At 43.3% G+C, this 13,308-nt stretch overlaps 1 protein-coding gene across 6 annotated transcripts in view; it reads left to right on the top strand.

The window, feature by feature from the left end:
* rasal2 (RAS protein activator like 2) overlaps positions 1–12,810 on the top strand; it is a 108,779-nt gene extending 95,969 nt beyond the window's left edge. For 4 of the 6 annotated variants that reach the window (XM_051952980.1, XM_051952977.1, XM_051952981.1 and 1 more), the window contains 9 exons: positions 1,346–1,490; positions 3,237–3,476; positions 5,110–5,311; positions 6,635–6,834; positions 7,652–8,594; positions 8,674–8,811; positions 8,937–9,139; positions 9,227–9,314; positions 11,944–12,810. In XM_051952980.1, the coding sequence (XP_051808940.1) occupies positions 1,346–1,490; positions 3,237–3,476; positions 5,110–5,311; positions 6,635–6,834; positions 7,652–8,594; positions 8,674–8,811; positions 8,937–9,139; positions 9,227–9,314; positions 11,944–12,111 (2,327 nt within the window). In that variant the 3' untranslated portion in view covers positions 12,112–12,810. Of the gene's footprint in view, positions 1–1,345; positions 1,491–3,236; positions 3,477–5,109; positions 5,312–6,634; positions 6,835–7,651; positions 8,595–8,673; positions 8,812–8,936; positions 9,140–9,226; positions 9,315–9,726; positions 11,403–11,943 lie in introns of those variants that run through there. The other 2 variants (XM_051952978.1, XM_051952979.1) reach the window with 2 other exon arrangements.
* Positions 12,811–13,308: the final 498 nt, after the last annotated feature.

Raw genomic sequence — 13,308 nt, 5'->3', positions numbered from 1 at the left:
ATTCACCGCTGGCAGTGATTCATGTCATTTCGCTGCGTCAACCATTAAACCGTCGTGTTAGGAGGCTCGTTAAAGTTTAATGAAGCGGTTAAAAACCCCGTTTCTCCACTGACAGTCAAGTCTCAGCAGGAAAACGACAAAAATGTATTCATTCTGATGGATTAAATTAATTAAAGGTTCGTTAGCGATCCAACGGTTTCATCTTTGAAACATTACAGGATGCTAGTTTGGTTTCCTTACTTGGTTTGTTCATCCACAACTTTCAGCTCAGCCTCGTGGTTTCATGTGCAAGTAGAATTACATCCCTTTTTATGGAATCTAGTTGTCTAAATCTTGATTTGTGCCTAAAAACACAAATCACATGACCGTTTGAAGAGTTTGGAAGCGGAGTGGTCTGACCCACTTCCTGCAGTTTCTGAGAAAAATGAGTTCAAAGTTTAGTGTTTTCCAGAATGGTCTGAGATTCCACTGTAACCCTGTGGTTGGGTTGTGGGTTTGACCACTCTGCTTCTTATTGGGCATCCTCATGGCAGAGAATGGTCACAGATTTTTTTGTTTGTTTTATTCTATAGAATAGAGCGGTTTTGATGAATAAGAGCAATTTTAGTTTAGATTTGACAAACGGTTACGCCATGATACATTCGAAGACAGTCAAAAAGTCGAAAGTCTGATGATTCTTTCTGGTTTTACAGTTTCTGGCTCATAAATGGTGGCATTTCGTTTTGACTTTTTGAACCTTTCAACACCCACTTGCAGCTTTTTAGGGTTCAGACTGTTAAACTGACAGGAAACTTCTTTGTGGTCTGATCTTCATTGACTTTACATGGTGCAATCTAAAGATCCAACTCCTTATAAATATCTACAACTACACTGGATTTGATTGTAATTGGTGTTTTTGCGCAGTGATACTCTGCTCCCAGTGCTCCTGTAGTGCTCCCTGGAAGTCTTATTATGAAACATGTCAAACACCGTCTCCTAAACTGTGCTGAAAGGACAAACTTTCAACTTAAATGTTGATTTTGGGGAAGAGAGACGGTACAGGAAGGTGAGCGTTTTGAGAAGGTTTGTTTGGGAACCACGATTGAGTTGTTGTGGCCAAAAAAATCTTGTGTAGTTCAACATGTTTGCCTCAGAATGTTCTCCATCACAATCCTCAGAACGTTACAGTTGAACACTTCTTCTCTAGTCTTGGAAACTGTTTTTTCCACTGTTAAGTTGTTTCTCAATGATCCTCCACATGAAGGTTGAATCTGGAACCCACACGTTGAACTCAGTCTCAGAACTTTTCGATCGTGTCCATTGAAAGTCTCTCGGTGTTTCGGTCTAACTTCCTGTCTTTCTTCAGGTGAGTTCATCAAAGCTCTGTACGAGTCAGACGAGAACTGTGAGGTCGATCCGAGCCGATGCCCCAGCAGCGATCTGGCCGAACACCAGAGCAACCTGAAGATGTGCTGCGAGCTGGCCTTCTGCAAGATCATCAACTCCTACTGGTACGAATTCACCCCCAACCAGACGCCAGATTACAGCGTCTTTAGAGTCCCTTCAACTTTATCCAAACGTAAAAACAACAGGACTAAACTTTTTAATGTAAAAAATCCACTGCGATGTTTCCAGCTGCTTTGTCTTCATCAGTTTGACGTCTTTCCATTAATTTTTCATTAAACCAACAAATCATCACAAACTGCTGCCACAAAACGTCACAATTCTTGTTCAAATCAGCACAATGGAGACTTTAACCCGTTAAGCTTCAGTGTACCGCCGGTGGTACACCTACTAATTTGCATAGGAATTTCAAGAATGTCCGATGGCTGCAAACGCGATTATATAAACACTATACGCCGATGGAAAGCTTAGATTCTCATGAATCCGCCGGTATAAACCACTTTCAGATGCGATTACCACAGCGGGTGAGAAAAACACATTTGTCCGACAAAAACAAATATTCATCCATCCGTTCTCTATACACGGCTTCAACGCACACAGCGCGACTCACATTTCCGGGTTCATTATTACACACAAAAAAAAAAGATTCCACAAAAAACGGCCATAATCCAACCTTTCACATCCAGATGACACAAGCCAGTAAACTATTTTGTCCAAAACATGTCCTGAAGTCGGTATAAAATCCCCGAATCGGTCGTTTTCAAGGAAATGCACCTCGCAATGCCCGTCCAATATTCCCCGTATTTTTCGTAATTTTTTTTATTTAAAAATAGAATATTAGCGATTTTTTGTACTGAAAACGGCTGGAATTGACTGAAGCTTAAAGGGTTAATTGCCAGTAGTGCAATAATTTAGTGATTTTCACCCAATTTATCATCGATTTAAGCAAAAGTTATCCACATAATCCCAAAACTGTCCGAAGCAGAAATGGGTTTGGATGTCATGCTAAAGTGGAAATTTTTGTTTTGACGACAATCAAACGATTTAATTCACTTAAATGATCATTAACAGAAACGTTAAAAGCTAAAATTAACTCCAACACTCAAAATAAAAGTAAAATATATTTAAATAAATTACATACAAAAAATTAGGAACATTTTTCTACATTTCTAAAAGTGTAGCAACAACAGTAAAATCTGAATTAACAGTAATATGTAGTTTAGTAATAAGGTTTGTAAACATCAACTAAACAATTTCTTGCTCTTGTAAAAACAGAAGCAGGAGCATCTTCCACAGATGAAAGAAAATTTATTCCCTCCTCAGGAGCCTTAAAGTGCATATTTTATTCTGACCTGCAATTTTTGCTTTTATTTTGGATTTTTGCACCTTTGAGCCTCTCCTAAAACACAAGTGGAGCTTTTTATGAGTGCAAAAGGAAGAATCTGGTGAGTTTTATGGATGTAAACTGTGGATCGCTGCCACCTGCTGGCTGGAGGAGGAAACCACAGCTGAGAGCCTTTGGTTCATTTATTTACTAAAATCAGTTTCAGCTTCTCCAAAATCGCTCAAAAACTGTCCAAAATGTCTTAAACCTGTTAAAATGTCTCACAGTTTGTCCACAGTGACTAAATAATCGTCTAAAATGAGCCAAAAATTGTCCAGAATACTTCAAACTAATTCAAAGTGCCTCAAAATATTCTTCAAAACTAGACCTGACTGCAGAAACAGGATTAAGCATGTTTAGTTTTCAGTCTCGACGCCGTTTAAATGTCGTTATTCTGAACCTTCAGACGTTTTAAACGGCTTCAGACTAACGTGTCGTCTCTCCTCTGCGGCTCTTCTTGTCTCCACAGCGTCTTTCCTCGTGAGCTGAAGGAGGTTTTCGCGTCGTGGAAGCAGCAGTGCGTCGCTCGCGGCCACCAGCAGGACATCAGCAAACGTCTGATCAGCGCCTCCCTGTTCCTGCGCTTCCTCTGCCCGGCCATCATGTCGCCATCGCTCTTCTACCTGATGCAGGAATATCCGGACGACCGAACGTCTCGGACGCTGACGCTCATCGCCAAAGTAATCCAGAACCTCGCCAACTTCACCAAGTGAGTATCGGCAACTCCGAAGGCGGTTTAAAGACTTTCTTTATGGAAAACTAAACTAAACAAAAGTCAGAGATAAAAGAGAATAAGCATCATGTGAGTCTTCTTCTGCTTCAGTCAGCAAGTTGTTTAGTGGAAAACAACAAAAAATAAAAGCTGCTCTCTGCTGCGGCAAATGATGCAGTAAAAGCGACTATTTTAATATGTTTAGGTCTAACTCAGGACCATAATGCAGGAAATCACCTGAAAAAACGAAATTAATTTTACTTATTAAAAATTCTCTGAACCTTTTTCAGTTGATTTGATAGCTTTTTGAAATGTGTTTCTCGTAGAGTAAATTTTATTTATTGATTTCTTTACCTATTTACATATTTCAGTCTCTTTAATGTACAGTTTATCACTTCATTTCATCAGTTCTTTTTCTGTTTGTACTTTTATTTTATTTATTTGTTAGCTATCTGTCTGTATTTTAATATTAGATATTTTAGTTTAGTTTTTTTAAATCTATTTTAGGCTTATTTCATCTTATTTTATTTCATTTTATGTCATCTGGTGTTTCCTTAGTCACCATGTTATAGTTGTGTAGCATCAGTTACCATGGAGATCTAGCTGTTCAGCATCAGTTACCATGGTGATCTAGCTGTGTAGCATCGGTTACCATGGAGATCTAGCTGTGTAGCATCGGTTACCATGGCGATCTAGCTGTGTAGCATCGGTTACCATGGAGATCTAGCTGTGCAGCTTCAGTTACCATGGTGATCTAGCTGTGTAGCATCGGTTACCATGGAGATCTAGCTGTGTAGCATCAGTTACCATGGAGAGCTAGCTGTGGGACATCGGTTACCATGGAGATCTAGCTGTTCAGCATCAGTTACCATGGTGATCTAGCTGTGTAGCATCGGTTACCATGGAGATCTAGCTCTGCAGCTTCAGTTACCATGGAGATCTAGCTGTGCAGCATCAGTTACCATGGAGAGCTAGCTGTGGGACATCGGTTACCATGGAGATCTAGCTGTTCAGCATCAGTTACCATGGTGATCTAGCTGTGTAGCATCGGTTACCATGGAGATCTAGCTGTGCGGCTTCAGTTACCATGGAGAGCTAGCTGTGGGGCATCGGTTACCATGGAGATCTAGCTGTGTGGCTTCAGTTACCATGGAGATCTAGCTGTGGGGTATCGGTTACCATGGAGATCTAGCTGTGGGGCATCGGTTACCATGGAGATCTAGCTCTGCAGCTTCAGTTACCATGGAGATCTAGCTGTGCAGCATCAGTTACCATGGAGATCTAGCTGTGGGGCATCGGTTACCATGGAGATCTAGCTCTGCGGCTTCAGTTACCATGGAGATCTAGCTGTGCAGCATCAGTTACCATGGAGATCTAGCTGTGTAGCATCAGTTACCATGGAGATGTAGCTGTGCAGAATCAGTTACCGTGGTGATCTAGCTGTGCAGCATCAGTTACCATGGAGATCTAGCTGTGTAGCATCAGTTACCATGGAGATGTAGCTGTGCAGAATCAGTTACCATGGTGATCTAGCAGGTTAAAAGACCTCTGAAAACCTTAAGCTAACCCAACTCTCCAACTCTCTGATCTGAGGTGAGTCTGGACCCTGAACGCCTCTTTTTCTCCGCAGGTTCGGCAACAAGGAGGAGTACATGGCCTTCATGAACGACTTCCTGGAGCACGAGTGGGCGGGGATGATGCGTTTCCTGTCGGAGATCTCCAACCCGGAGACGCTGTCCAACACGCCGGGCTTCGAGGGCTACATCGACCTCGGCAGGGAGCTGTCGGTGCTCCACGCTCTGCTGTGGGAGGTCGTCTCCCAGCTGGATAAGGTACAAAAATATAACTATGGTTCAGAAAATCAACCAAATCTGAAAAACAATCCCTCCTGACCTGCTCAAACAGATCCATTATCTACAGTAACTTTATTCATACTGTGAAGATTTTTACATTTTGGACGACAGGTTTAGGAGAAAAAAGTGCATTCTGGGTAAAGTTTAAGGCTCATGTCAGCCTGTTGACAGATGGTTGGTCAGAATTACTGTAGACGATGAACTGATCATTTTACAGATTTAACACCAGAAATCATCTAATAGACAGGATTCACTCTGTGTGGAAATAAAGTTCTAATGTGGTTGGATTTTAACACTTGTGCCTAAAACAAGTAAATCTGTTTGTAGTGCAGTGAATTTTCCTGAATGTTTAACCCTCTGAAACCCACCAGGGAGTTTGAAAGGCCTCATTTGTTTTGTTTACTTTTTAAAAAGTACTAAAATGATGTAATTTATCAGAGGGAAACTGTAAAAACAGAACAAAATGTTGGACATTAATGAAGAATTTAAAGATGGGATGTTAAAGAATGAAGAGATTTTGATGAAATATCCAGATTTTATGGTTAGATTTGGCTATTTTTTTTTTCTTGACGGAGATTAACGGCGCACATGTTGTGTTCAAGGACTGTTGGAAAGTTAAAATTTTTTAACTTTCCAACAGTTCTTTCGTGTCAAATTGAAAACAAATTTACATTTTATGGCCAATAAATGGTGTAAAAAATACATTAATGAAGAATTTAAGTGACTTTGATGCAATATCCAGATTTTTGGGGACTCATTTTCTCAGTGGAACCATTTCCCACACGATAAATTCAAGTTGAAAATTTGAAAATCTGATCGTACTTCCCGTTTTTTTTACAGTCTCTACCTGATAAATTGTGTCATTTTGGTGATTTTTTTTTTTTTTAAAGACAGGAGCCTTTCTACCCTCTGACTGGTTGTATGGTCCAGAGTTTCAGAGTAAATCTGAACATTTGTCGATCAGAGATGGTTGTTGTGTGTGTGACGTCAACACCTCCCTCCATTTAACCACATTAACGTGGCTGACCGCCCCAGCATGGCCTCACCTCCCCCTCCTCCCCCTGCCTGCCTCACCCGTCTCACCTGTTGGCCTCAGCATGTTCAGTAGCAGCATGATGTTCTAGACGTTTCCATTAAGTTTCCCTCATGTTTTGTTTTTTTTTTTCCTTCCTCTCCTCCCTGTTCCTCCTCTCTGTTCACTTCATCTCTGCTGCCACCATTTTGGTTTCGCTTCTTCACCACCAAAACCACCACCGCATCCTGGTGCTTCCCTTCAAACAAACACACACACGGCGACCACAGGGTGAAAATTCCTTCCTGCAGGCCACCGTAGCCAAGCTGGGCCCGCTGCCGAGGATCCTGGGAGATATTTCCCGCTGCCTGGCCGCTCCCACGCCGGTCCAGCAGCAGCTCCGACGCTTCCAGGACCACAGCTCTGCCCACAACATCAGCGGCAGCCTGTCGTCAGGGTTACAGCGAATCTTTGAGGACCCCGCCGACAGGTAGCCAATCAGGTTCCACTAAAATAACGCAAAGACTTTACCTGATATGAGATCAGTTTATTCCAGATGTATTCATGTCTGACAGATGTTATGATGAGAATCCTCACATCCAGCTCTAAATACTCAGAATTTATACTAAAAAATCAACGTCTCAGTTCAGGATCTGACTGATAAACATCAAGTAGACATGTAGAATAAAGCTTTAAAATAGAATAATATCAGTAAAATCCTTTTAATTCAACCAGAATAAATGTTTTGATAAACAGATCAGGTGAAAGTCAGACGTCAGAACAAGTCGGGATGAAGGAATCTGAGATAAGACAGAACTTTATTAATGCTGAAGGAAATTCATGTTGCTCTGAATGCAGTTCTAAATAGAAAACTATAAGATGTAACTAAATATAAGTACAAGTATAGATATTAGTTCATTACATTACTAGAAATAATTAAGATAAAGTAAGACTAGAGTAGAAACATACGAAGTAATACTGGCAGAGATGCTGATTACCTTTGTTTCATCTCAGATGAGTCGAACATTTAAACCTCATTTATCTCCATCCTCTGACTACAAACTGTTTTTTTTCTGTTTACAATAAATGCAGCAACTTTATATCATGTTTTTCTGACTAATTTAGATATATGACTACTAATTAGACCATTATTTAGACTGTTAGTGTTGGTGTTCAGTCAGGTTGTGCGTCAAATGCTGAGGTTACAATTAGTTTCCTTAGTAAGGATCAATAAAGTACGTATTCTATTCTGTTGTATTCTATTCTATCCTATTCTATAAACGGTTCTATCTGTTTGGTTCCTCCAGCCGTTGTGAGGTTCGTAGTCTTCAGTCTCCGGTGGAGCTGATGGAGGGTTACGTTCGAGGTCAGCGCCCCCTGCTGGCCCAGCAGCATCCCTCCACCAGGACCAGTTTCTCGGACCAGGAGGACCGAGACGTCCTGCTGCCCAACGGTCGCAGCATCTCCCTGGTCGACCTGCAGGACGCCCAGAACCTCCACGGACCCGCCGGGCCGCCGCCGCACCACGAGGCTCCGCCCCGCCTCAGCAGAGTGGGCTCCCAGGCCTCCATTGGTCAGGCCCCACCCCCCGTCACCTACCCCCACTCCAACCCGCTGACGCCCCAGCCGGCGCCCCATCAGGCCAAAGCTCCGCCCAGAGACGGCCAGCCGCAGAGCGCCCCCCAGGTGAGGCGTCCACTGCATCCATCGGTCGGCCAGCAGCGCAGCCTGCAGCCGCTGTCCTTCCAGAACCCCGTCTACCACCTCAGTAACCCTGCCCACAGCCTGTCCACAAGCTCCGCCCACTCGCTGCGGCAGGACTCCAGCTCAGAGAACCTGAGCACCGAGAGTTCTCACAACAGCCACAGCAACTCCGACGACTTTGGCAGCCAAGTGGGGGTCAAAGGTCGGGCTCCGTCCAACAGCAGCCTGGACGAGTCGGGCAGCCGGCGGAGCGAGGACTGCTCCACGCCGCGACGCCACGCGCTGCCGGACCTTCCGCCCGGCGCCGCCACGGCGGTCGCCATCCCCCGTCAGAGCACGACGGCCGGCACCGCCCACATCATCAAGGTGGAGCAGCAGAGCCGAGGGGGCGGAGCCAGAACGCCAAGGTCCCTCCCCCAGAGCACCTCACTACGGAGCAGCAGCAGCGCCAACACAGAGCCCACGCCCACCGTCGCCCTCGGCAACCGGCAGCCGGAGAACGTAGCTCCGTCCCCGAGGAACGTCGCCAAGCAGCCGATACCGCAGGTACTGCAGAGATTCCGCCCACTTTACCGACTGTACAGCTGATCCAGGTGGGTTTGATGATGTCACTGCTTGTCTCCAGGTGGCGTCTCCGGTAGAGGCGGTGGCGATGTCACCGGTGGAGAGAACGGCGGCCTGGGTCCTCAACAACGGCCAGTACGAGGAGAAGGAGGAGGAAGGAGGAGAGAGGAGCAGAGAGGAGGGCAGGAACACGGAGAAGGTAACAACTCACCTGTTTAGCGGGTCAGATAACCCAGGAGACATTTTCCATTACGTGGGTTTGAAGTATCTTCTCGTTAGAGGATGACTAATGACCCGTTGGTGTTAAAATGTTTCTTCTTCCAGTACGAGACAGAGATCTCTCGGCTGAAGGAACGTCTCCGGGTTTCCGGCCGGCGGTTGGAGGAGTACGAACGGCGGCTGCTGGCTCAGGAGCAGCAGATGCAGAAGCTGCTGCTGGAGTACAAGAACCGCCTGGAGGACAGCGAGGAGAGACTGAGGAGGCAGCAGGAGGAGAAGGACAGCCAGATGAAGAGCATCATCTGCAGGTACGAACTCACCTGGAGGTCCAGAAACACCTGGAGAAAGAATCAAATGTTGTAGAAGGTCGGAGCTGATCGGTGGTTTGTCTGCAGGCTGATGGCCGTGGAGGAGGAGCTGAAGAGGGACCACGCTGAGATGCAGGCGGTGATCGAAGCCAAGCAGAAGATCATCGACGCTCAGGTACGACAACACACCTGGAACACACCTAGAACACACTTGTAACACCTGTAGCACACCTATAATGCACCTTTAACACACCTATAACAGCTGGAACACACCTGTAGCTCCTGCACTACTGGTCAAAAGTTTTGAGAGAGGTTCTCATTTATTTCAATGAGAAAGGGTCTCAAAACTTTTGACCAGTAGTGTAGAACAGCCCTGTAGCACATCTGGAACACACCTGGAACACCCAAAACACACCTACAACACCTGTAAGACACCTATGACACACCTGGAACACCTAGACCACACCTAGAACACACCTAGAACACACCTGTAACACACCTGTAGAAGGTCTGTAACTGAATGACGGTGTGAGCAGATGTCTCTCAGTCAGCAGCTCTGCCTCTCATCGTCTCTTCGCTGGTTTCAGGTCAGTAACGGATGTGAAATAAACCAATCAGGCAAGTAACTGTAGCCCCGCCCCCTTCCCCTCCACCAGCCACCACGCTGTTTTATTTATTTATTGTTTTCTTATGGAAGGGGGAAAAAAACACCGGCGACAAGAAGCGCCAACACGCCTCGCACCTGTTGGAGCAGCTCAGGAAAAGTTTTATTCAGTGAAGATTCTAGAAAAGAGTTTAGAGAGAAAAGAACAGAATCATGAAACATTTAACAAAAGAATTAAACTTGCTCTTTTATTACTTCATTAAACTATGGTCAATTTAGTTTGATTTTAAAACAAGAATTTACAAAAAAAAACCCTCATGATGCTGCCACCACCGTGCTTCACATCATGATGCCGCCACCACCGTGCTTCACATAATGATGCTGCCACCACCGTGCTTCATATGATGCCGCCACCACCGTGCTTCACATCATGATGCCGCCACCACCGTGCTTCCATCATGATGCCGCCACCACCGTGCTTCCATCATGATGCCGCCACCACCGTGCTTCACATCATGATGCTGCCACCACCGTGCTTCACATGATGCTGCCACCACCATGCTTCCATCATGATGCTGCCACCACCGTGCTTCCATCATGATGCCGCCACCACCGTGCTTCCATCATGATGCTGCCACCACCGTGCTTCCATCATGATGCTGCCACCACCGTGCTTCCATCATGATGCTGCCACCACCGTGCTTCCATCATGATGCTGCCACCACCGTGCTTCCATCATGATGCTGCCATCTGACTCATTCGCTGACTTCAGCTCATCTTAATTTCACTGTGTGACTTCTGCTGAATTAATCATTTTTAACGGGCTAAATATCTTTTTTATGTTATGTATTCTTAATTAACTGTCATCATTTTGTAGAAATCTGTTTTCACTTCAATTCTTGTTAAAAAAAAATCCAACTTAAATTGACCATTAAATGTTGAAGAGCAGTAGACGCTGGAGCTCTCTCCCTGTTGAACTTTAACTCCAGACCAGCAGCTTCTGGCTGCAGGTGTGTCGGCGTGTTGCGCTCTGGTTTTATTTCTGTTTGGCTGCAGACCTCCCACCTCCTCCTCACCCGCCTCCCCCCAAAACCACCAGAGCTTCCAGTTCACGCTCTTTAAACCCAGACCAGGTTGAAGGAGACGGTCCAGGTGTTTCCAGGTGAAACCCTGCAGCAGAGCTTCACCTTTTCAGTTCCTTTTTAGCTTCTTGGCTGTTGTTTATATTTTCGGCTGCAGCCCTCAAACTTCCTGTGGAGATTTTCTCACGCTTCGCTCGACGTCAGGTCAAAACCACATCAGGAAGTCCTCAATGTCTGCAGAAAAACCCTTAAATGCACCATTAAAGCCCTTAACTTTGACCCATTAAGTAAAAAATGCTCATAAATTAATGCTCACAATATTTAGAATTAATTTAATACTTAAAACACATTCAGCAGTAATCTCCTGCTCATTTCTGTGTGATTTTAACAGTAATAACAACATTACATAACACCTGAACACATGAATTTATCAGAGCAGCTTTAAAGGGTTTAGTTTTTATAATAAATAATTTACAATATTAAACTCTTTCCCTTCAAACTTCTTTATCAATTAAATGAATCAGTTTGATGTTTTTAAAAATGCTTTTTAAGACAATAAAAACTATTGAGGTTGAATTAAATTAAATGATTTTTTTTATTGTACAACTTTTGAATTGGTTCATTTTTAAAATGTAAAAAACCAACCTCTGAATTACAGTTTATTAATTTATTATTTTTAAGCCTTTAATTGTTGATTCATTCACAGAAGATTAAGCTTGTTAAAAACTGATTTAAACTCACCTAAAATCTCATGAATTGTTGTCAATTAAAAAGGAGAATTATGTATTTTAAAAAATCTTAATTCTTTCTGGATCAAAGTTCTGTTTCCTCAGTTAGAATTTCAAAATTAAGGCATTATTGAAGGTATTTCATTTTCTAAATTAAAGGCTACAAAACCCTCTGATTTAGATAAATATTAATCCATTAATATTAATTAATTTTTTTGTCTTTTAAAAGTATTTTTAAGTTTTGTACAAAATGTTCAGTATAAAGTTAATTATGACTTAACAGAGGATGTGGTTTTAACTCGACGTCGTCACAAATGTTTTATTTATTTCACTTCCTACCTGTCAGTCTGACTTTATGCCCCGCCCCCTTCCTTGTCTCTGTCCAATCAGGAGAAGCGGATCGGCTCGCTGGACGCGGCGAACTCTCGTCTGATGGCGGCGCTGACGCAGGTGAAGGAGCGATACAACGCACCCAACCTCCGCAACGGCCTGTCGCCAAGCAACCCCACCAAACTGTCCATCACTGAGAACGGAGAGTTCAAGAACAGCAGCTGCTGATTGGTCCGCGGGGCTGCGAGGGGGCGGGGCCAGGATCATAAGACTCTGCCCCATGTGTGAGGACCAGTGGACGATAAAGTTTTAGAGAATCTATAAACGCGAGTGTAAATACTGAAGTTTGACCTGTTAAGTGTACAGAGAGAGAGTGAGTGAGTGAGTGAGTGAGTGAGTGAGTGAGTGAGTGAGTGAGTGAGTGAGTGAGTGAGTGAGTGTGTGTGTGTGTGTGTGTGTGTGTGTGTGTGTGTGTGTGTGTGTGTCTGTTAGCGTGTCTGTTAGCGTGTGCGCAGCGTCACAGAAGCACAGTGAGGAAGAAACAAACCAAAAACAGAAACAAGAAACGTTTTCTAACAGACTTTTTTATCGATTTTAATTTGAAGCTTCTGGTTTCTGTTGTCGACTCCGAAGCTTGTTTTTTTTCTTTGATTCTCTTGTTTTAGAGTGGATTTCTTTTTGTTTTTTTTATCACCTGACCAGTTGTTATTTTGGCTTTTAATTTATTCCTCCTCGTCTCGTTGCCGATCTACTGAACAGACTCCTGGAGGATCAGGGTCGATGCTCACCTGTCTGCTGTCCCATGTTGAGAATAAAAGCTGCCTGAAAGTCCCGCTGTGGTCTGGGTTTCTGAGAAACTCAATGATTTAATTTAGCATTTCACGAATCCCTTAATACTGACTAAATAAACTTGAAGCCTTTCTGTCATTTTTGAAGTTGTTTTTTGATTTAGTATGAGTGCTCATTTGTTATTTTTGAAGATGCTATGAAGTACGAAATACGACAAACTATACTACAATGTTTTTAACAACATAAAATGCTGGTATTTTACAGTGTAGTATAGTATGTTTCTAAAAACGTGTATCATATGTTATTGAAAATGTCAGTAGAGTATGTCACTGAAAAAACGATAATATAATATTTGGTTAAAAAAATGTCACAGTTTAGTATGTCGTCCAAAATGAGACAAAAACGTCATTGTTTAGTATGTCGTTAAAATGTGACAAAAACGTCATAGTTTAGTATGTCGTCCAAAATGAGACAAAAACGTCATTGTTTAGTATGTCGTCAAAAGTGTGAAAAAAGTCAGAGTTTAGTATGTCGTCCTAAATATGACAAAAACGTCGTAGTTTAGTATGTCGTCCAAAATGTGGAAAAAGTTATAGTTTAGTATGTCGTCCAAAATGAGACAAAAACGTCATAGTT

Source organism: Acanthochromis polyacanthus, chromosome 9 (genome assembly GCF_021347895.1).
Source record: "Acanthochromis polyacanthus isolate Apoly-LR-REF ecotype Palm Island chromosome 9, KAUST_Apoly_ChrSc, whole genome shotgun sequence".
Lineage (NCBI taxonomy): Eukaryota > Metazoa > Chordata > Actinopteri > Pomacentridae > Acanthochromis > Acanthochromis polyacanthus.
Note: the sequence above shows the minus strand (reverse complement) of the source record. Positions and strands in the feature narration are given on the sequence as shown.